The 21,461-nt window shown below is 37.9% G+C and overlaps 2 protein-coding genes across 5 annotated transcripts; one reads left to right on the top strand and one right to left on the bottom strand.

Moving 5' to 3' along the window:
• The first annotated feature begins 13 nt into the window (after positions 1-13).
• mpnd (MPN domain containing) lies at positions 14-6,856 on the top strand. Its single transcript, XM_039676869.2, has 13 exons — positions 14-154; positions 704-906; positions 1,258-1,479; positions 1,614-1,725; positions 1,869-1,947; positions 2,691-2,787; positions 2,901-2,973; positions 3,065-3,141; positions 3,234-3,402; positions 3,502-3,572; positions 4,061-4,150; positions 4,392-4,484; positions 5,041-6,856. Exons 1-13 carry the CDS (start codon positions 151-153, stop codon positions 5,125-5,127), a joined length of 1,377 nt encoding a protein of 458 aa, XP_039532803.2. The 5' UTR covers positions 14-150; the 3' UTR covers positions 5,128-6,856.
• Positions 5,628-21,075, bottom strand: sh3gl1b (SH3-domain GRB2-like 1b). Of its 4 annotated transcripts, none has more exons than XM_039676897.2 (10): positions 20,709-21,075; positions 13,093-13,161; positions 12,564-12,636; positions 12,255-12,398; positions 12,020-12,153; positions 10,884-11,042; positions 9,842-9,945; positions 9,610-9,743; positions 9,285-9,332; positions 5,628-7,819 (listed from the first exon to the last, which is right to left on the bottom strand). In XM_039676897.2, exons 1-10 carry the CDS (start codon positions 20,751-20,753, stop codon positions 7,626-7,628), a joined length of 1,104 nt encoding a protein of 367 aa, XP_039532831.1. In that variant the 5' UTR covers positions 20,754-21,075; the 3' UTR covers positions 5,628-7,625. The 4 variants fall into 4 exon arrangements, with proteins under 4 accessions (XP_039532831.1, XP_039532840.1, XP_039532857.1 ...); XM_039676906.2 differs by having other exon boundaries at positions 5,628-7,816; XM_039676923.2 differs by lacking the exon at positions 9,285-9,332 and having other exon boundaries at positions 5,628-7,816; positions 20,709-21,074.
• Between the last annotated feature and the right edge of the window lie 386 nt (positions 21,076-21,461).

The raw sequence follows: 21,461 nt of genomic DNA, 5'->3' as shown, positions 1-21,461 counted from the left end.
GCCTTCATTTTATGTTTTTGAATAACAGCCTGGTGGCGAGTGTCCGTACAGAAGTGTTATATTAACACCGCCAAACTGAAGTGGCGGAAAGAAAGACGTCACATCAGTCTGTGGAGCAGTTTCAAAGCGTTTTCCGACGATTATCACGAAATGGGTGAGAATTAAAAAAAATAGTGATTTTTAATAAGCGGGTGAAATTAATAATTACTAGGCCGCGGGGTTGCGGAAAGGAGCGAGAACAAAACACGCGAAGGACGAACCGTTTCTCGACAAATTATCAGAGCGGTTTTGTTTTAATTTCTGGGGGAAAAAAGCTTATCAGATGGAGATGGCAGCGGACAGTCGCTGATTCCCTGATGTGAGATTCGCTGTCCTGACATTTTTTTTTTGTCCCACAATAAAAAGCATTTTTTCCCCCTCCACATGAGAGTTCAGAGTCCCAAGCAAATACTTTGTTTGAAGGACAGTCTGATTTTACAATGTACAAGTTCGTGAGATTATGTTTGAAAACTGTTTTAACTTGATCTGAGGACATTCTAATGTAATTTTGTAAATAAAATATAAATTTGCTTGTGAATTTTCTTTTAATATCAGATATCAATTCCCTTTGCCAGGGTTTATATAATTCCAACCAATTAATAATGATGCTCGGCGTATTTCTGCCTGTATTAATTCCTTATTTCTGTCTGTTGTTTATCCTCAGGCTCAGAGCCACCCTCCTCTCCTCAGGTTGTAGAAGAAGGAGCAGATGAAGAGGATGAGGAGTTGAGTGGGGCTGAAGATGCTGACCTGAGGGCTTCCTCAGGGAGGGGTTCCCTCCTGACCAGGAGAGGCATCACACTAAGAGTCCTCTTAAAGGATGGTCTTGTGGAGCCTGGAGATGGCGTTCTGTCCATACACTACCTGGTACTGTCCAGAAACTTCATCATAAGGGCTAATACCACTTAAACCTTTTATCGTTAAAGATATAGTTCACCAATAAATGAAAACGGTTGCATTTATTCACCCTTCCAGACCTGTCAAAACATGGAAAAGTGTATAAAAAAAGTCTGTGGCATCTACAAGATTAAAAATAATCTAGCAGAATGTCCTAGTAAGCTCCTTTCTTTTATTCCATATTATGAAACTGAATGGTGAAAATAATGACAGGATTTTTGGGTTTTTTAGGTTTTTTTTTCAGAATTTTTCATTTTTGAGTGAACTATCCCTTTAATACTTCTCTGGTCAGGTGCAATTACTCTGTCTATGTCTCCTTAGGGTAAAAAGTTTGTTGGGGATCTGTTGAATGATGGGAAGATCCGTTGGGTGGAGACCGGGCAGATCTTTAACTCTCCAAGCGCCTGGGCAACACACTGCAAACGCCTGGTGAACCCGGCCAAGAAGTCTGGCTGCGGCTGGGCTTCGGTGCGGTATCGTGGACAGAAACTGGTCCAATACAAAACCACCTGGCTGCACAAATACCAACCCAGTGCCGACATGGTGAGCAATGGAGGGACATTTATTAAGAGCTTGTACCATGTAAACAATAGTAAACAAGAATTTAAAAAGGGATAAATGATGAACAATTACTGTGCAACCAGCGGTTCATGTGTGATTTGATTTGTTTACCTCAGAGCTTGATAAGTGAAGGAGAGGATGATGAGATGGGAGATGATGACGAAGAGGAAGGGAAAACGGCCATGCCAGTAGAGGACAAGAATAAAAAGTCCAAACCTGAGCTGCACGGTATGATGTTATCTACCTAAACATTACATAGAAAAAACCCAACTGCCCTGATTCCTCATAAAAACATGGCACCTGAGAGGTGATGACTTGATCTGTTTAAAGTTACAGCTTAGTAAGCAGAAGTTATTTCATGTTCCCCCCAGACATTAGCCTGATGCAGAGGAGGGAAAGAGAGAGAGTTCCAATTAGGTATTGCACTCTTGGCACCAGAGATGCTACAAGGTAATTATTATATGATGAAATATATTTGAACCACATATTATGTCCTGAAGTATAACTGTTATATTCATTTATTGCTGTAAAAGAATGTAATATGACAATTTAATGATGACATTTACTGCATCTCAATTTACCTGCCCGAGGTCCCCACGCTTCCGGTGTGTTTAGTTCTAAGTTTTGAGGCGGAAAAACACTGATGAAAGATCAAACTGTAGTGCATTATGGAAATTATGCTCTCTAAGAAACACTACCGTTAAAAATTGTAGGGTCAATACGAATTTTTGTTGTTGAAAGAAATTAATTCAGCATTAAATGTCGGAAATGACAGACTTTTATATTTTAAATAAAACAATTAAATGAATGTTTTAATATGGAACTTTATATTTATGAGAGTTAGTTTCCACAAAAATATTAAGCAGCACAACCATTATCAACATTGATAATAATAAGAAATGTTTCATGAGCAGCAAATCCGCAAATTAGAATGATTTCTGAAGGATCATGTGACACTGAAGACTGATGAATGATGCTGAAAATTCAGCTTTTGCAATCACAGGAATAAATTATATTTCAAAAGAAAATATTTATATTAAATCGTAATAATATTCCACAATATTAAATTTTTTACTATTTTTGATCAAATAAATGGAGCATAAGACACTTTCTTCAAAAACATTAAAAATACCTACTGACCCCAAACTTTTGACTGGCAGTGTACCTGAATGTTCCTGTGTTTGTCTTCAAAGGGATCCACACACTCTTGTAGAGCTCTCCGCCTTTTCTGCGATCAACCGCTTCCAGCCTTTTAATGTAGCCGTTTCCAGCAATGTTCTGCTACTGATGGTATAAAGTGCTCATGGATTTTTGATTTCTGAAATCAAATCAATACTGATGGCATGAAAATTATTTTTAACAGTTGAAGGCAATATTTAACACTTACCCACCTTTATTCTTAGGATTTCCACTGTCACCTGACCACAAGTGAGGTGGTGGGATATTTAGGAGGCCGATGGGATACTAACACACAATGTAAGTGTAAACATTTTTATAACTACTGTAATAGTAAATTGGAGATTAGAAACACTCAAAATTGACATTTCATCATCATCATCATCATCAGTGCTTACGGTCTTGCGGGCGTTCCCATGCCGTACACGTTTGGCTGATAAAGACGCTGCTCCAGCAGTCGAAGAAGAGGTTAGTCTGCAAAACTACTGTGATGGCTGTAAAAACAGAAATGTACCATAGTCTCCTGCAATTTACCTTTTCGTTTTGTTTGAACTTTGCAGATTTGTCAAAATCTCTTCATGCGCGGGCTGTCATTGGTGGGATGGTATCACAGTCACCCCCGAGGCCCCGCCCTTCCCTCTCTACAGGACATCGATTCGCAGATGGATCACCAGCTCCGCCTACAAGGCAGCAGTAACGGTTTCCAGCCCTGTCTGGGGGTTATCTGTGGTGCGTGATGGCTTTAACAGACGATCACTATGCAACACAAACCGTCTTGTTAAATGATCTGTGATAAGTCTTTTCTTTCCTTGGTCTCATCACTCACAGGACCCTATTATCACGGCAACCAAGGCGTGGCCTCCACCATCACACCATTCTGGGTAGTTCCCCCTCCTGAGGTAACTGTTCTTAAACATTTGCTAATAATTGTTTGCTAAACTAGTAGTTTACTCGATCACACTTTATTTGGGAACACTTTATTTTAGTGTCTTTGTTAGATATGTATTCACCATAGTAATAACAGTACATTATGCATGATTACTGTACATGCAATTAACCCTCAACCAAAACCTAATCCTATCTTAACCCTATAGTAATTAAATATCGTTGATTATTATTACTCAGTACTTTAATGTATAATTGCACTGTAACACAGACACCTTAAAATAAAGTGTTACACTTATTGTTACAGTGTAATTATATATTTAAGTACTGAGTAATAAAATGAACTACATGTACTTACTAAAGGGTTAAGATTAGAGTGAGGTTAAGGGTTAGTTGCATGTAATTATACACAATTTATAGTAATTACTATAGGAACTACATGTAGCGTAACAAGGACACTGTAAAGTGTTATTGCTCAATCTAATTTCCCCCTTCCATTTAGCAACGACCCAATGATTACGGCATCCCAGTGGCAGTAGAGGTCACATACGTGCAAGACAACTTCCTCACTACAGACGTGCTCAATGAGATGGTATGATTACAACTAGCATGTTATATTTAAGCATCAACATCCATCTTGGGAAAACAGGAATTTTATTCCCTTCTACAGTTCAGTATGCTTCAGAAGTAATCTTTTTGAAGCGAATCACTCACTGCTTGTCTTTTCCTGCAGTTCTAGATTAGATTAAACCAATGTCTAAACTCCATCCTGTAGAAAGTCTTTTGATAAGCTAAGATCTATTCGTCTCTTATTTTTATATCTTTCTGTGTAGATGCTGTTGGTTGAGTTTTATCGGTCTGCTCCTGACCTGGTGCAGTTCAGTCAGATGTGGAGTCCTAATACCTCTATACTTGACAAAATCAAGGTCAGTCATAATTTCTCTCCCTTCTACATACACCAAACAAAATACAATCAATTATCAATTTCATGATTTACAATTACACCATTAAGATTATTAGGTGCTACTAGTGTCAGGATTGCAAATATAATTCAATTTCACATAATTCAATATAATGCAATTTCACATAATTGGATGAGCCAGTGTCGGACTGGTCGGGATACTCAAAACAGTTAAGCTTTAAAAGCACAGAAATTAGACTGGTATGATTTCAGTCAGACTAAACGTTTTTTTCATGACACTTTAAACATAAATTATTGCTTTAATCTGACTGAAATAAAACTTTTAAAGTGCATGCACACAGACATAACAGTGTACACTTTTAAGAGAAATCAAACTATGAATGTTTCAAGTTGTCTTTGCATTTTATGCTAGAACGGAAGGCAATTTTAACATCCAAAATAGTACCTTTAAAACATTATAATTTGCATAATTTAGTGCCATTAACAATAATCTCACAGCAAAGCATGATTATATGTCTGACTAGCGATTTTTAAAGAAACGCTTGTTTTCTCATTCTCAGGCGTCTCTGTGTGGCCACGCACCCAAAGACCAGGCGTATGCACAGATCCTGGAGCACGTGTACAACCAACTGCGCAACACTCAGTGACCAGAGCGGTTTATGTCCGTGCATTTGTGTTAAGCTGTAGAACTGTTGACCTGGGACCTCTTGCCCTGTGCATTACCGTCTGTACTGTATATGAAATGCCTTCATGGAGGATATATCATATATGCTTCCGTCCAAACTGTTGCCTTTAGGACTATTAGGTCTGTATCACTGGCCGTGGTTTATGCGTTTCTGCCATATCTGTGCTGTGAAACTTGTCTTCCTGTGTGCTAGGAATGTCTGGTGGGTAGTTAGGAAAGAGCAAATGGTTAATTGAGTTCTTTCTCTCCCTTTCTTTTGACTAGTATTTATCTGTTTGTGTGGTTAGTATTTGTGCCATGTTGACTACACAATATGGGAACAATGCCTTTTACCTGCTGAATACCTTAAAATATACACTGGAACAAATGAAATGTGCCGATTCCATTTCCTTCTGACATACGTCATGTTTTTCTTACCGTATAATTAAAGAAACGGTTCATATACAAGTGAAACAGATTAAGTACTTTCAATTGAATTTATTTACTTAAAGACGAGTGGACACAATAAGATACAAATATTTAGAGTTCGGAATACTTAAAAATAACAATATAATGGAGTTAAATCTGAGACGTACAAGAGGAGACTTTAAAACTAAAACATACATCAGCCTGCTATTAAGCTAACATGCAAAAATTATTAATAAAAAAGGTTGATGGTTTTGTATGTATATAAAAAAAACAATATAATACTAAAAAGAGTAGGACCAGAATTATTTTTTTTTTTCATGAAATCATTCTGGTACCCTCATTCCATTAGACAGAAATAACCCACTTGCTGTTTTCTTAAACTTGTAGTGTTGCAAAGGCACATTTGTACTCATGCTTGTACATCTGGTCACAGCTCATGCCAAATACTGAAACCAACAAGCCCTTCGTAAATAATGAAAGAGGACAGACATAAAAACTACATATTAGATCTAAAATCATAATAATTAATATTTTGTTTGGTGTTCTAGATTGATTCATGCCATCGAAAAGGCACTAAAGCCCTTTTTTTTTCACATTGAAACGGTCGCCGTAGCCTGTCTGATTCAGCACATCTACAACAGTCTGTTACGGTGAGCAAAACAAACATGTAAACAGACACTGGGAGGAAAAGGTCACAGAGGTGCTCTGTGCAGACAGGACATGGAGTCAGGGTGGAGGGACAGATGTTGGTGATGTTCAGAACCACCAAGATGGTGTGTAGGTCCATGCTTTTATGGAGTGCAGTATTTGAAAAGAAAAAAAAAAAAAACATCCTAAGAGTAAAATAGATAAACTAGACCTTCAACCACTTTTAAAGCTATAATAATACTTTAAAAGTGATGGGAAGAGAAAGAGATGTAGCACCATCCCTTCATTTCTGAAGATGGAAAGAAGTATTTGTTAATAAAGAAATTCTGTGTAAATTAAATTTAATACGGGGTTTATGAGCCAACATCCACCCTAAACACCCAGATATACACACCTGAAATAATGGGACACTGCCAGCAGCATCAGATGTACAGAATACCGTAAACTGACTTCAAAAGAGGAGAAAGAGAGAGGAAGACTCTATAATTCAGGCTGCCAGAAGAAGACATTACCATCTAAATAACTATTTGGCTGTGTTTCCTTCAGAAAACAGTGCGCAAATTATTTATTCGCCGCCCTCTGGGTTAAAAATTGTAAAATGGGAAGCGTAGTGTTTCATACTTTATAAACGGTTGTAGTGCAGTAAAACCCTCTCCACCTGACTAAACGCATCTATTAAGTGTTTTAGCTCACATTTATGACGAGATCCAAGGTGCAATTGAGCGGTTAATTTCTTTTATCTTGTTAAAAAATATACATGAAAAATATTAGATGACGAAAAGCTATGTTTATGGAGCATAGAAAAGGACTAATTCTCAACAGGTCTGTGGCTCAGGATTACTGCACATTGGGACATTTCACACACAGCCCCAGTGCTAATGTGTCCGTCACAGATACAAGGCGGTTTCTCCTTTATCTGAGGCAGGTCAATGTCGCAGCCTGACCAGCAGGGGGCGGTAATGGGACCAGTCGAGTCAAAATGCAACTTTTCACAATCCAACAGTTGAGAATTTGTAAGTGATCTGCATTCATTTCTTTTACGTTAATGCAGCACAAACAGTATGAAACATTATTAAAAGACTTAGACGACGAAGCGAGTTAGAGTGTCTGAATTGTTAGCTTAAGGACCAAGTCATACCATCCGTACGTCAGTCAACCGGCCAGTCAGTCAGTCCTGGAATGTGAAAGGTTTCCCAAAGTTCCCTCCTTCAAAAATAAATCAATGTGTAAAAGTGCCAGAGTACAGGTACATTTGGATCAACGGCAACAATGTGGTGAGGATGAAGACCAAGATGATTTCAACTGGCTCCTTTCTCCCTACCTCACTTCCCTCCAGCTTTCTCCCTTTCACTTTTTTATTGCTCTTTCTCTCTCTCCTCCCCTCTTTCCCGTGACATAGGTCACTTAGTGTGGCAGAGGAACGATCACCTCCACGTAGTTGAGAGGGAAGAATCCGGATTGGCCACGCAGCATGCCTTCATACCAGTTTTCATCGATCTGATTGGTCAGATTGATGATGTCACCCTCATGGAAGCCCAGCTCGCCTTCGTTCTCCGGATCAAAGTCATAGAGCGCTTTACAGCACGGCTGCTCCGCTGCTGAGAGGACAGATGGAGAGATTTAATGACAATGGGATATTAAGGAGGGATTTGGGGAATGAGGGATATTAGTTTACAGCAGTAATCTGACATTCTAGACAAAAACAGAAGACAAAGTATAGAGTGATAATATGGAAGCCCGCTTCCGAAAATATAATTCTGGAAGTCATAATAATGAGAAACTTTCTCGTAATTATGACTTAGTATCTCACTATAGTGAGAAAGTTTCTCGTAATTATGACTTAGTATTTCATAAAAATGAGAAATCTTCTCATAATAATTGCTTAAAAAGTGATATATTTTAATGTATATTTTAATTGTTTTTTAAAAAAGTAAACAAAGCATTAAAGAACAAATAAAATGTTTAAAAAATAAACATTTTAAACACTTTCATACTTTATAGCAGGATTTGTTTCGGTAATTGAATTAAAGATGAAATAAAAATAAAATATAAATATTAGATTGATGAAAACTTGAAACAGTTTTTATACCAACAGTTAGCCTTGGCAAGTTGAAGTAACAAATGTGATAAATAATAACTAAAACCGCAATAAAACTGAAGCTAAAATTAAAGCAAATACTAATAAAAATGATAAAAGCACATAACAACATTATTAAAACAAACTAAAATTAAAATAAACATTGACCAGAAAACAGCAGTTAATTAAAAATATTCATAAATACTACTAAATTAACACTGCTTCAGTAAATTAAGAAAGTTCTCATTTCCCAGTCCAGTCTGTCAAACCAAAGTCAAGCCCTCAGTGAGCAGTGCCGATATACGTGTTAGTTTAACACACAGTTTAAATCCCACTACAACCGCCTGGGTTAGGACAACAAGATGCTTTGTGTTAGTGAGGGGTCGGGTTGGCAAAGCCTGGGTCTGTGGTCATGTGACAGGAGACCTCCAGTTTCAGTCTGTAGCAGGGGCTCACTCTGTTAGGTGGAGCAGCACTCTGTGCTTGAGGCCAACATACAATGCGCACACAGACACTTGTACAGTCTTCTCTTACACACATACACACCTCTTTCCTGTCAAGCACACATTATTACACATGTCAGGGTAATAAAACTATCAACTAATGGGAGATCTGAACTTTGCATGTTTCAGACAATGTAAATAATCGATGTAAGTAAATTAGAGGGGACTTATCATCGCCGATAGTGGTATTACACAAGGAAATTTTGTTATAGTATATTTGCTTGCCACTTGCTGTTTTTTTTTACCTTTTTGTAGTTGTGCCACGTCTTAACTATTAAAAATGTTAACTTCCTCCAAACATTCCTATTCTGTTGTGCTTCTTACAATTAGATAAGGAAATCTAACTGAAAAAAAATCGTATTATTTATTAATTAGAGAAGACTCGCTAGAAAATGTGCAGTTTTGCACATTTCCACCACAAACACACATGAACACATACACTTTCCCATGCAAACATACAGAATCACACACTATCTGACTCACGCAATCTGGGTTTCCATGTGGATATTCTGCCAGACTGGTGGTATGGCTCTGATGACGCAATGGGAAGAGAACACAGAACAGGGTCACTGGCTGACGAAGAGAGCAGCTGACAGCTGTCCATTTGGCCTGTCTATCCCGATATACGCACAGGCGGTCTCATCACACCCTGCCACGGGGCACCGAGCGCACAAAGCACAATGTGCCTTTCTCTCACTAGCCCAAAGCATTTCCTCAATGTAATGAAGATCATCTACCCTCATTTAAGAATAGCTCAATACCTCAAGTGATTCTGGCTACGTAATGCAGGTAAAATGTCTGGTCTTACCTGTATTGCGCATGGGTGGGGCAGATGATGGGGTGAAGCCACCGTTCGACTGTTCGCTGGGGTCTCCAAAATCAATTACAGGCTTGGGCTTGGGCATATACTCTTTACGAGGACGTGACTGAGCATCTTTCATCCTGGGCGGTTAAACAGGAGTCATATATTGCCTCTTTGAACAGAATCAAGAACAACCACACATGCTCTGAAAGGAGGACACATGTGCTCACATACACACCTGTCTCTGAGTTTGTCAGAAAGTTCATCCAGGATTTGAACAGCCTGTCTGTGGTACTGCAGCTGAGACTCCACCAGTGACGACAGCTGGCTCACCTGCTCAATCTGCACAGGAGCACACATGCATAAAATATATGAAGAGTTCAGATGCAAAAACCTTTAAGTGCCATTTGAAATTTTCTTCTTTAATGATCATTTTTATCAAGTTTGTATATTTAAGTTCAGTGATTTCACTTAAATGGCAATAATAATTACCTATTAATTGTTATTTAAGTGAAATTACTGAACTTAAATATACAAGTTTGATAAAAATCATCATTTAAGAAGAAAATTTCAAATGGCATTTAGAGGTTTTTGCATCTGAACTCTTCATATATCTATTTATTTGTTACTTATGCACATCCATGCTTATGGTCACACTGGGCAACCACAACAAACTTCATTAACAAATTAGTCACAAATAGTTAATGAGTAATTCCAGAGGCCTTGAGTTCACACGGGACAGCTGAATTTAGACTGGGAGCTCTGCTAGCAGTTCACACTAAACGTTTACTATCATTTAAAACTGTACCATACAGTATCTTCAGTGTATTACTTTACATCTGATGAGTTTAATATAGTCTTTCCATAGACTCCACTGGCAAATGTTTATTTCCCTTCTAAAGTTATTGTAATATTGAACCAACAGATGGCGCTCTGACATCCCTCTTAAACATTAGATACAAGATGCAGGAGGATTTTTATCGTTTTGGCAGCTTTACAGGATTACCTGTCATGACCCCACCCCACTGATGGGCTGGAGTCAAAAAAGGACAGGACATTTTATTCGATACCGCTAATTCTAAAGTGTCAGTCTTAATTCAAAGAAAAAAATTGCTTAAGAGAGACAGTTGAGTTAGTATAAAATCAGTATGGCGAGGTGTTCCAGAAAAAAACACTGAATTATTCAGTGCTGCTAATAGGATTAGAACAATCCCCAGGACACCCAAAAGCCCAAAAACACACTAAATGAAGCAACAAGCTGTCAGATGGTAAATCCTTACATCAGTTTCCAGAAGGTTGTACATGCTGATCTCAGCCACCTCCTTAGATTCATGAAACTTCTCCAGCGCCTGCCTGACCTCTTCATCTGGAATTTTCCCCTGACGTTTCTTCTTATAGTCAAAATCCAGCCTGCGTCCTTCAAGTTTTTTCAAATGGTGCTGAGAAAGATGGAAACACTTTCAATATAACTAGTGTGGAACCAGGCCATATTAAAACATAGAAAAGAAAACTCTAAAACCCTCCTTTCGCTTCTTGAAGAAGACTTTATATTTACTCTACAGTTCCTCATAAATGTAATTAATGTGCAGATCTTTATTTCTTGTAAGTAGTCTAGCACAAGTCAGAAAATTTGCCAAAATTGAACCTTTAGGGGTACAACAGCTTGTCACTGGGGCAGGGACAACGTTGTACCTTATCTACCAGTAAAAGGTGCATATTATTACCTTAAGGCGCTTCACCAGTACCAGCTCGACTCGAGTCGCCTTGATTTTCGCTCCGTTTTCCATTGCAGACCGTACCGCCACCAATAGTATCCGGTCGTCATAGCTATGCCTTTCGTTCCTCGTTGCCCTATCAAGCTCTCGCTGGATCCTGTCTTTGGCAACCAAATAAAGGAAAGTCTGCACCTCCTCGTATGACCATGGCATTTTCTTGCGAGTTACCATAATAATAGTAGTAGGTTTAATAACCATCTCTGGCCGGGTATATTCTGGATACTCCATCTGGCACGTGCAATGATGACACAGTGAATGGTGACAATTCTCTCTGACCAATCAGCAGTCGGGTTTGTTTTCACGGCACATTTTAGTACCGGCTCTGCTCATCTTAGCTCGCTCAGAACCTCGCCGGAGGTGATACAAAAAAAACTTTTACACAGTGGAAAACCAAACAAAGGAGAGCCGAGCCGAGTCGAGCTGGTACTGTGTAGTGTAAAAGCGCCATTAGACAATATGTACCCTCAAGGTACAACTATGATCCTTTCAGGGTTACTGCTCCATTGACAAGCTGTTGTTCCCCCCTAAAGTTAAAATTATTGCAAATTTCATTCTGAGAGTGTGAGTATCACATGAAAACATTTTCAGTTATATATTGTAGGTATATCTATTCATATGTGAGACAGAGAGTGAAAGCAAACCTGTATCTCTCTTAGGTCCTTGTCACACAGGGTTTGTAAAGGGTCGATAAAATTCTGTTTAACATCAATGTCCAAAGAATCCTTCACCTCTGCTAGCCTCTTCATACTTTCACCAACATCAAATAAAGCACCTCCTACAGACACAAATATGGTTGTTTTGTGCATGTGGTTAGCTGGAGAACAGCAAATGATATCTGGGAACTTTTTAAAAGCTGCACTCCTTTTGTAAACCCACCAAAGTTTGTTTCCTCTCCGAGTTCCCTGCCAAACTTTGCCATGCATTCTCCCAGCAGCCCCTCGGCCTGTGGATAACCAGGGCTCTTCACCTGCCCTCTGATCTTAGACATAGTGTTTAACATAGACAGCTTTGCACGAGATGCTGTGCGAGACAGAAAGACAAGAACAGTGGCAACAACAGAGAAAGAGAAATATAATGGAAAAGACAGAGAAACGTTTTACAATCATGATCAATTGTGTGCGGGTTTTGTCAGAAAAAAAAAAGCAGTGTGCTAAATAAAAGCTCCAGGGATGTCTTTGGTCTTACCTGGATTGGGCTGCAGGTACTCTGATGTTTTAGAGATGACTTCTACCACAGCTTTATTTGTCACATCTACTTTCTACAGAAACACAGAGGGGAGATCACTGCACAGAGAACACCTATACACACACACAACACTACAAGCAAAACACAACAACCAACGCAGAATATCTGAAATCAGAGTTTAGTGTTAGAACAAAGTTAAATGTATACCATTGAGCAATATTTTAAGGAGACCTCTGATGACATCACTCAAGTTTAAAGGATTGGATTATTAAAATAAGATTTTAGCCAAAGACACTGCAGTGAATAAATATGTCAAACAATTATAAAAACATACAATCATGGACCACTACAGCCACACCACTTTCACTTTGAAAATAAAAGAGACTTTCCACAAAAACACAGGAGGTGTAGAAAATCTCATTGATGGATGTGTGGGACAGAGGTCAAGCCTTTGAATCATTTTAAATGTTGAAATCAATGTTTTTCGAAAGACTATTGGCAGCGGTGTTTGAAAATTCTCTCTACTTACTCTCTCCAGGTCCTTGAACTCCTCGTCCAGTTTAGTTCCCTCAGCACCACCAACCTTCTCACTCACCATCTAACAAAAACAGAGAGAGTCCCTTTTAAACCAGTACGACTATAGTAAGATTAGAACTCGATTGATTTTGGGTAAATTGAGAATACACAATTTTTCTTTAAATATAGATCACGATGAACAGACAACTAAAAAACAAAAACGTGGAATTTACTAAAGAGGTTCTGGTAAAATGTTAATTGCTGCAGTCTATTTTAAATATTTAATCAATTGGAATTAATAACTTTTTAGGCGTCAAAACTTACGCTACTCCTACATCCTACGTCATCAAGTCTTACTCTTGTCGACTGGCATGTGCCCGTCTGCCAGAAGCTAGTTATTTCAGTCAGAACTATGCCAGAACCACGTGGAGCACTTTTATCATGGATGGATGTGCTTTGATGGACTTCCAAAAAAATATACCCATTATACAGCTTGGAAGAGCCAGGACATTTTTTAATATAACTCTGATTGTATTCGTCTTAAAGAATGACATATACACCTAGAATGGCTTCAGGGTGAGTAAATCATGGGCTAATTTTCATTTTTGGGTGAACGATCCCTTAAATGTATTCAAATTTTGCCCAACCAATAAAACAGGTCTCTGAGAAACTGAAGGAAAATGTGTCAGTACACACATGTAAATCCAATTAGCCCTCCCTGCAACTAATTTCTCTTGTGCTCACTTGGGAGGGATCATTTTTCCCTCTGTACTTCCATAGCTTTCATTCTTAACACTTTAAATAGCTCCATATTTATTATCCTGTTTATTCTCAGAAAATCATTGCGAATGTTATGTAGCATATCATGCATTACTTGCCTACATCAAAACAAAACAGCTCTGTGTGAACCTGTGTCTGCCACAACAGTTGTTATTCTCAGGACTTGGTAACACATGCTGATCCACTCACTCTTTATGTCCTGAACATGCAACAAAGTACCAGAGACAGTGCAACTGTTGAAACAAGACCACATGTTACATTTCAGTCCACACTAAAATGTTGTTTGTTAAATAGCTTTTCTTGACCATAACTGGAGGAATTTCAACATGGAAAGCAATGGATGTTTGTAATATTACGTCATATGAACATTAATCACAAACACATGTCATTTTATGGATGTAACATGCCATGCTGAGAAGTTTGTTTTTTGCTATTTCTATGGCTGTACTATACTCCAAGCATTTTCTACAGCCTAACCAAGTTTGTCAGTTTCTTGCAACATCTGCAGTATAGATTACAGCAGACATCTCTTTAAGACAACCCTTGCTAGCAGTAGAGGTTAAAAACCCAATAAAATTTGCAATGGAATTAAAACATTTTAAACTAGGACATCAATCAAGGCCTTTTACAGCGCAAGCGCCGATCTGTACGGTATCTAGCATGCCGTCTTTCTGTGCAAAAACTGGTGCAAGCATGACAGGTCGGATAGGACAGTCTATTGAATTAACAATGACTAATAATCACAATGCAAAATATTAGTTGACTAAAGCCACCAAATTAAGATAGTTCAAAGGCATGGCATTATTGTTGCAGACAAAAGCATTAAATAGATATAACACACAGGGCCTTTAGAAGTTAATAAATTGTTGCTTTCACATCATTTAATGTAAGCCCTATAAAGCCTGTAATATTTGTAAATTGTTTGTATAATGTACATATGCAGATTGATGTCTTATTAAAAAAAACTCCCAGTACTAACACCACCAACACCATCAAGATGAATAGCAGAGTTATTTTAAGCCAAAGACATCAGCACAAGAACAGTCCATTACACTGTACAGCTGGGTTTGACATGGAGGCGTCTGCTTGCAGTGACCTTTCACTATCTCCAAGGATGTTTGCATATTTGTGCAATTCAGTTTGTTTGGCAGAACAGGAACATAATAAATAATTAACCAGTGTTTTGTGACATGTCAATGGGTGCGTCCAAATGTCTCCAATATGTTGAGAGACACAGGGTAGAGCTAACGCCATAAACTAGGTGGAAAACATGATACGGTTTAGATTAAGGCAACAGATAAAGACTGACGTGTTCAAGTTCCCATCAATATAACATTTAAGCTAAATGAAGGCAATATTATCAGTTCCACCTTTCTATTTAAAAACAGAAGATGTTCTTTAATGATCTAAATCGGACACTCCCGCAATGAAACTGTACACCTCAGTCCGCTGGCGACAGGATTATGTCTAGTGGTTGACCGATATATCGCCAACGCCAAGGCTGATATATGGCATTTTTCAATGGTATGTGAAAAAGTAAAGCATTGCTTTTATATTATTTATAACAGAAGAGAAGCAAATAATCAGGCTAAAACAATTTACCGTCAACATTCAGCAAATGCACATCTACATCATTTAAACAAATCTCTGAACATAAGAAACATTTCATTTCATAAACCTTGGAGATTTAATCAAATCCAGCTGTGATATCTTGTGCATTTGTAGCCTGCATACCTATAAACGTGTTACTGCGAGTGAAGGTCGGTCTGTACGAAATGAGTGAATGCGAACGAACAAAAGATCAGCTTCACAAAAGACGCGATCAAAAAACTTTAAATCTTTCATTCTAAAATATGCTGTGCCATATCCAGTGTCCCACTGTGTCATATTCTTAACATTTTCACTGTGTGCTGTATGTAAAATAAGCGTTCCCTTGTCTTTATTTGAAAAAAATATGATTACCAGTGTGCACTTTTTCTTATTTTTTTCACTTATTCTTACTTTTTCTTATTATTGCAGTATAAGCATGATTATTTTAAGGACGTTTTCTAATTTATTACTAATTTATTAAATATTGATTAAAAAAATATAAAGTATATATAAAAATATCGGCTTTGTATCGGCCACCCTGCTCTCGAAGATATCGACATTGGCCATAAAAAAATAACAATATCGGTCTACCGTTATATACGACTGAAAGAGGCTTTATCACCAGGTAAAAAGATAATACAGAGGCTCAGCTCTCTCACACACTGTTGATAAAGAATGCAAACAACTGCTAACTTTGACACAAATATGCACACACAAACAGCTGTCCACATAGCCGAAGCAGACCCAGCAGGCACAGACTGAAACCAGGTCCACACTCCATAGATAATGTGGTGCATGCGAGTCTAATCAATAGGAGAACGCATGACTGTGAGTCAACTTCTACAGAAACCATGCAGGAATTTCAGAACAGTCCCTCATTGCACAATCCTCACACAACAAAACAAATATTAAAGGGATACTTCACCTCAGGAAAGATGAATGTGTCTCTAAAATGGGTCATTTATGTAGAAGAAATGTGAAATAAATAATAATGTGAATTTTGAGCTTTCTAGACTCAGAAAATCTATTTTTGGCTTATGTGGATGAATGACAACAACTCCCAGAATGCACTTGCTTCGCTGCCCTAGGAGGCCACGCCTACCCGTAACAGAGCGCAGTCGTTAAACAACAAGTCTAGGCTACTAGTGAGTCTCTGCGATGAGTCAGCCCGAAGATGTTTTTCGAGATCCCCCAAAATGTCCGGGATTCGGCTTTTGCATTCTACAGTCGCCATTCATTATGTTTACTGTGGCAAGCAGGACAAGACGCACCGGTCTCGTATCGCTCACGGAGGAGCGGGGATTTTCTTAGGCCCCGTCCACACCAGTATTTTATCTGCGTATTAGAATTGATCTCCGTCCACATTAAAACGACTGAAAATGCGGATCACGTGAGCATTCACCAACACTGGGCATGCGTGATTGCGTGTGCCGGTGTAAACAGGAAACGGATTGACTATTCCTCAGATTTGAAGAAGAAGAAAGTAATGTTAGCTACCTCTGCAAAGATTAAAAACGATGCACTCACTAACATTACGTAGTCCAGGATGTTTTAGTATGTTTTCTTCCAGGGACAGGTCATGTGATGGGTGGCTGACGAATCAGGGAAGGACACGTCATAACTGATGACACCCAATCATAGAGCCGAGCGTGAACCTCTGCGTACCTAAATCATCTGAAAAGCACTGTTTATTTTGCTCTATTGTATTAATTTGTGTAGTTTTTCTTTATTTTTATTTGACCGGAAGTCATTTTTTCCCTGAACATAGCACAAACAGAATTGTACCGAAACCATGATACAAATCGAACCGTGAGTAATTTGAATCGTTGTAGCCCTATGATTATGTAATCCAAATGAAAGGTGCATTTCTTTAGGCGTGAGCGCGTTCACTATACTAGTCAGCAACGTCAACTTCATCTTTGTAGTTAACACTAACTCAGAAACACTAGTTTATTAATAAACAATTAAAATGTGTCACATTCATGATTATTAGGCTACTTTTGCCTTTTTTTTGCCTCTTTACGCATATATTCTGGCCCCAGTGGCCTATATGAGTCATTGAGTCTGTAAAAAAAAGTAAACAAACTGAAAAAAATAAAACCAAATGTTTTTTTTTTTTTTTATTATTCAGTGATATTTAATCTTGTTAAAACGAAATTCAATAAATAGATGTCAGAAAAATATTATTCAAGAACCAGTAACGAGCCCTATCTATCACATCATCAGCCATTATTATTCTTACAATTGTATAGTGTACAATTTTACTGCAGAATGCAAAACATTCCCTGGTGTGTTACATTAAGGCTGCACAACATAACGCTTTAGCTTTGAAGTGAACCATCCGCGATAATCACTCACATCACAGGATGTGAAATGTCAAGTATAGGGAATGGTAGTTGATCTGTGATTCGGGCCAGCTGACCCTTGTTCGTAATGCATGTGATTCGCAGATTAATTGCAAAGTTTAACCATATTATTATATTTTAACCCGCGCATTTATGTTAACCCGAATATACCCGCAGCTTTTTATGTCATCAATGTTAATCAAAAAACAAAACAGAAAACCCCTTTTGTAGCTTTAACAAAAATAAATTGTACTAATTAATTATATTTAATTTATACAGTGAAGACTATGCAGTGTTATTTTACACTTAAATAATCAATGTTTGTACCTGAATACAGTTAGATATACCCGAAAAACAAAGCACTGTTTATTTCATTTGTATCTTTGTTCTATTAACTATGCTTGTAATTTGTTTAATGTTTCCTATGCAAATGCACTACCCTACAAAATCCCCCCAATCATCCTAGAATTATTAATTATTTACAAATAAAGCTATTCAAATCATCTGGTGAAATTGTTTTCAAATCGCAATCTATAGCAGAAAAAGAGAATATTGCAATGTCAGTTTTTTTTCCAATATCATGCAGCCCTAGTGCACATTAAAAAGACAATGTCAAAGTAGCTCAAACAGTTCTATGGACAGCACACCTAGAGGAAGGCTGGTCGGAGGGTGTGACTGGTTAAGAGTTTGTCTTTTGGCAGGGTGTCCGGCCTATGTCAAGTATTGATTACTGTGGAATGCTGGCATGAGTTCTCTGCAGCACTGACTGCAGTCCAATAAAAAAAGCCAAGAAGAGCAGGCGAGAGCACTCCAACCCCCCCTTAGTGTTGAATGATTCATACTGTTCTCCGGCCCAAACACTGGCTGTTTTCCTCTGCCCTGCTGCACTCCTCCACTCATGTAGACCCCTCACTGGGGATCTGAGCATGTTCCTGACAGGAAATTGGCCAACCGATTGTCCTTTCCTGCTGAGATCAGCGAACAGTGACAAGACATACATACGCTGCTTCCCCTACATCTGTGACCATGTGCCCTAAGGAAAACACAACCACTGGCAAAGAGAAACTAACAAATTAATTAAGAAAAAAAAGTCTTGAGTTAATTACACCATAAACCACAGACAAAGAACCTCCTCACAACACCGCCAGAAGAGCAGCCAAAATCAGTGAGAGGTTTTCCTAACAACACATTTGATTGTCTTCACAGGGTCAAAGTGAGACTTTTGGCACATTAAAAAGCCAACACACTGCCTGCTGTGAGCCCGCGCTCAAGTTCTGTTTCATTTTGCCAGTCCCAACATTATAACAAGACAATATCTAGCCGAACTAGATGGACAAGCTTTAGTAAAGCTTTTCTGGCCAGTTATATTTTGAGTTTTTGCTGTTATGCCGCTCACTTTCATGCTCCCATTATAAGTATTTATATATTGGATGGACACCATATTAGTTAGTTACTCAGTTTTCTTTTACCATATCATATCACATAATATTTATACAAAAATAGAGGAGAATTTTAAGTCATTTCTCTACTTTGATCAAGCTGATACTGTGAACGTCTAACATGCGAAAAATGAATAAAAAATATTTCAGAAGTGTTTCTTCATTTTTTCCTTCCTATAATCAAATTGTATCAAACAAAACACATGTTCTTGTTAGTAGTGTTTTATTTTATAATTCTTTTATAGCCTAGTTTTCTGTTCTCATTTTCACTTTTCATCCAGTTAGAATGATATCCAATTAATAAAAATAAAAAAGGAACAAATATCAGCACAAACAAGAGCAAAAAATATGCCATGTGTGATTGACTAAGATGTTTTGTAGAAAAGCTTTGTTTCAACGTATAAAACACTCAATCCTGTTTGACAAAATTACAAAGACTGGTTAATGTTGCTTGTTATTTTCATTCTGTCAGGAATTCTCAAAATGTCTAAATTTTCAGTCTGCTAATTGTCTTGTCATTGAGTAAATTACCTGAAGTACCCAAGCTTGACCAAAACAGTTCTGAAACCTTACAAAACACTTTTGTTTTATATAAATAATTTCATTGTATATTCAAATATTCAATATTTTGTATATGCATATTACATTTTTAAAATAGCTTAACATACGTTAGGAATGACCCAAATGGTGCTAGTTCAATCACATGCAGCGGACAAGTTACATGGTCGACTATTTTCCCATTTGTAAAATCAAGGGCAGTGTGACAGTGTCAAACTTTCCAATTACATATTGCCAGCATAAAGTTTGAACCATAAAAACAAGAGGGCTACAAACACAACACCCATAGAAGACGTGATTGTCCAACAGATGCTAATAAAGGGGACAGTGGTAATCTTTGGTAAGCCTGATGCTGCAGTATATTTTTGGCGTACTTCTACGCAGAATTAGCATATACATGTACATATTTTAAATTACCCTGTTTCATCAGTATATCATAAGCATAAGCCCAGTGCAAACTCGTTCATTTAACAACAGTAAACGTGGCAAACGGACTGATATATTAAGGACGGGGGCGTTGTATTGCAATACCAAGCTAAGAAAACAGACACTCTTCTGCATATTTTAACACATTGCAACCTCTGATTAGATCTGAAAGCGTCCAAAGTGACAATGACTATTTATGAAAGCTGGCAAAATATTAAATATGGCAATGACTGTAAGTTAGGACAAAACCGACCATAAAACATAAAGCAAGCAGTTTCTAACTCTACAAAAGGCATGACATTTAACAATAGCACGATTTATCTTTGTAAATATTAAGAAACAGACAAATACAACAAGGAGAAAAACACACTAAACACTTTTAAAATGCAGAATAGCGGGCAGAAGTTTAGCGCAGCGTTAGCATGCTAAGCTATCAGGCACAACACTGCGGTTCAATGGAAGAAAACAACAGAAAAAAGTAACTCGCAAACCTGGCTGGCTTTGTAAAACTGCTTCTTTAAGCCCGCCACGGACATCTTCAAGGCGTAATCCCCTTTTCTCGACGAAGAAAATACTTGTAAAGTAGGTTTAATACTGACACAACAGTGTGATAAAAGTCAACGGTCGATGAGTGAAATATAAAACTCCTCAGATAAACGACACCCACTCCACACAAAACAAATATTCCAGAAGGCTGGTGTTGGGAAAGTTTTTTTTTTATCAAGTTGTGATATTAAACGTTCTTCTGGTGGCTTTCTACTAAAATGTGACTTTAATACGGGTAATAGTCCATCCACCGCATTTCTTGAGAAACTAGCGGTTTCCTGCGCAACGCAAGCACATTCCTAGCGCAAGCGGAGAAGAGACTGGAAAAGGAACCGCAGCGCCTTCTACCGCTCACGACATGTACTGCACCCACAACTCAATACCACAGTGCTTCTTGATTGACCAGATGATGGAGCCAGATGTCTATTTTAGTGAAGTTCTACAAAAAGGCTGATAGTTTATTATTAAATACTATGCTGAAATGATTTTTAATGTTTTTAAAAGATCTCTTATGCTCACCAAGATTGCTTTTATTTGATTAAAAATACAAAAAAAACAGTAATATCACGATTTAAAATAACTGTTTTCTATTTGAATATATTTAAAAATGTTATTTATTCCTGTGAGGCAAAGCTGAATTTTCATCATTATTGAAATAAATCAAGACTTTTATTCAGCAAGGATGCAACGATTTGATC

The sequence above is a fragment of the Pimephales promelas genome, chromosome 14 (assembly GCF_988280905.1).
Source record: "Pimephales promelas chromosome 14, fPimPro1.hap1.1, whole genome shotgun sequence".
Classification (NCBI taxonomy): domain Eukaryota; kingdom Metazoa; phylum Chordata; class Actinopteri; order Cypriniformes; family Leuciscidae; genus Pimephales; species Pimephales promelas.
This window is presented reverse-complemented; position numbering and strand designations above follow the sequence as displayed.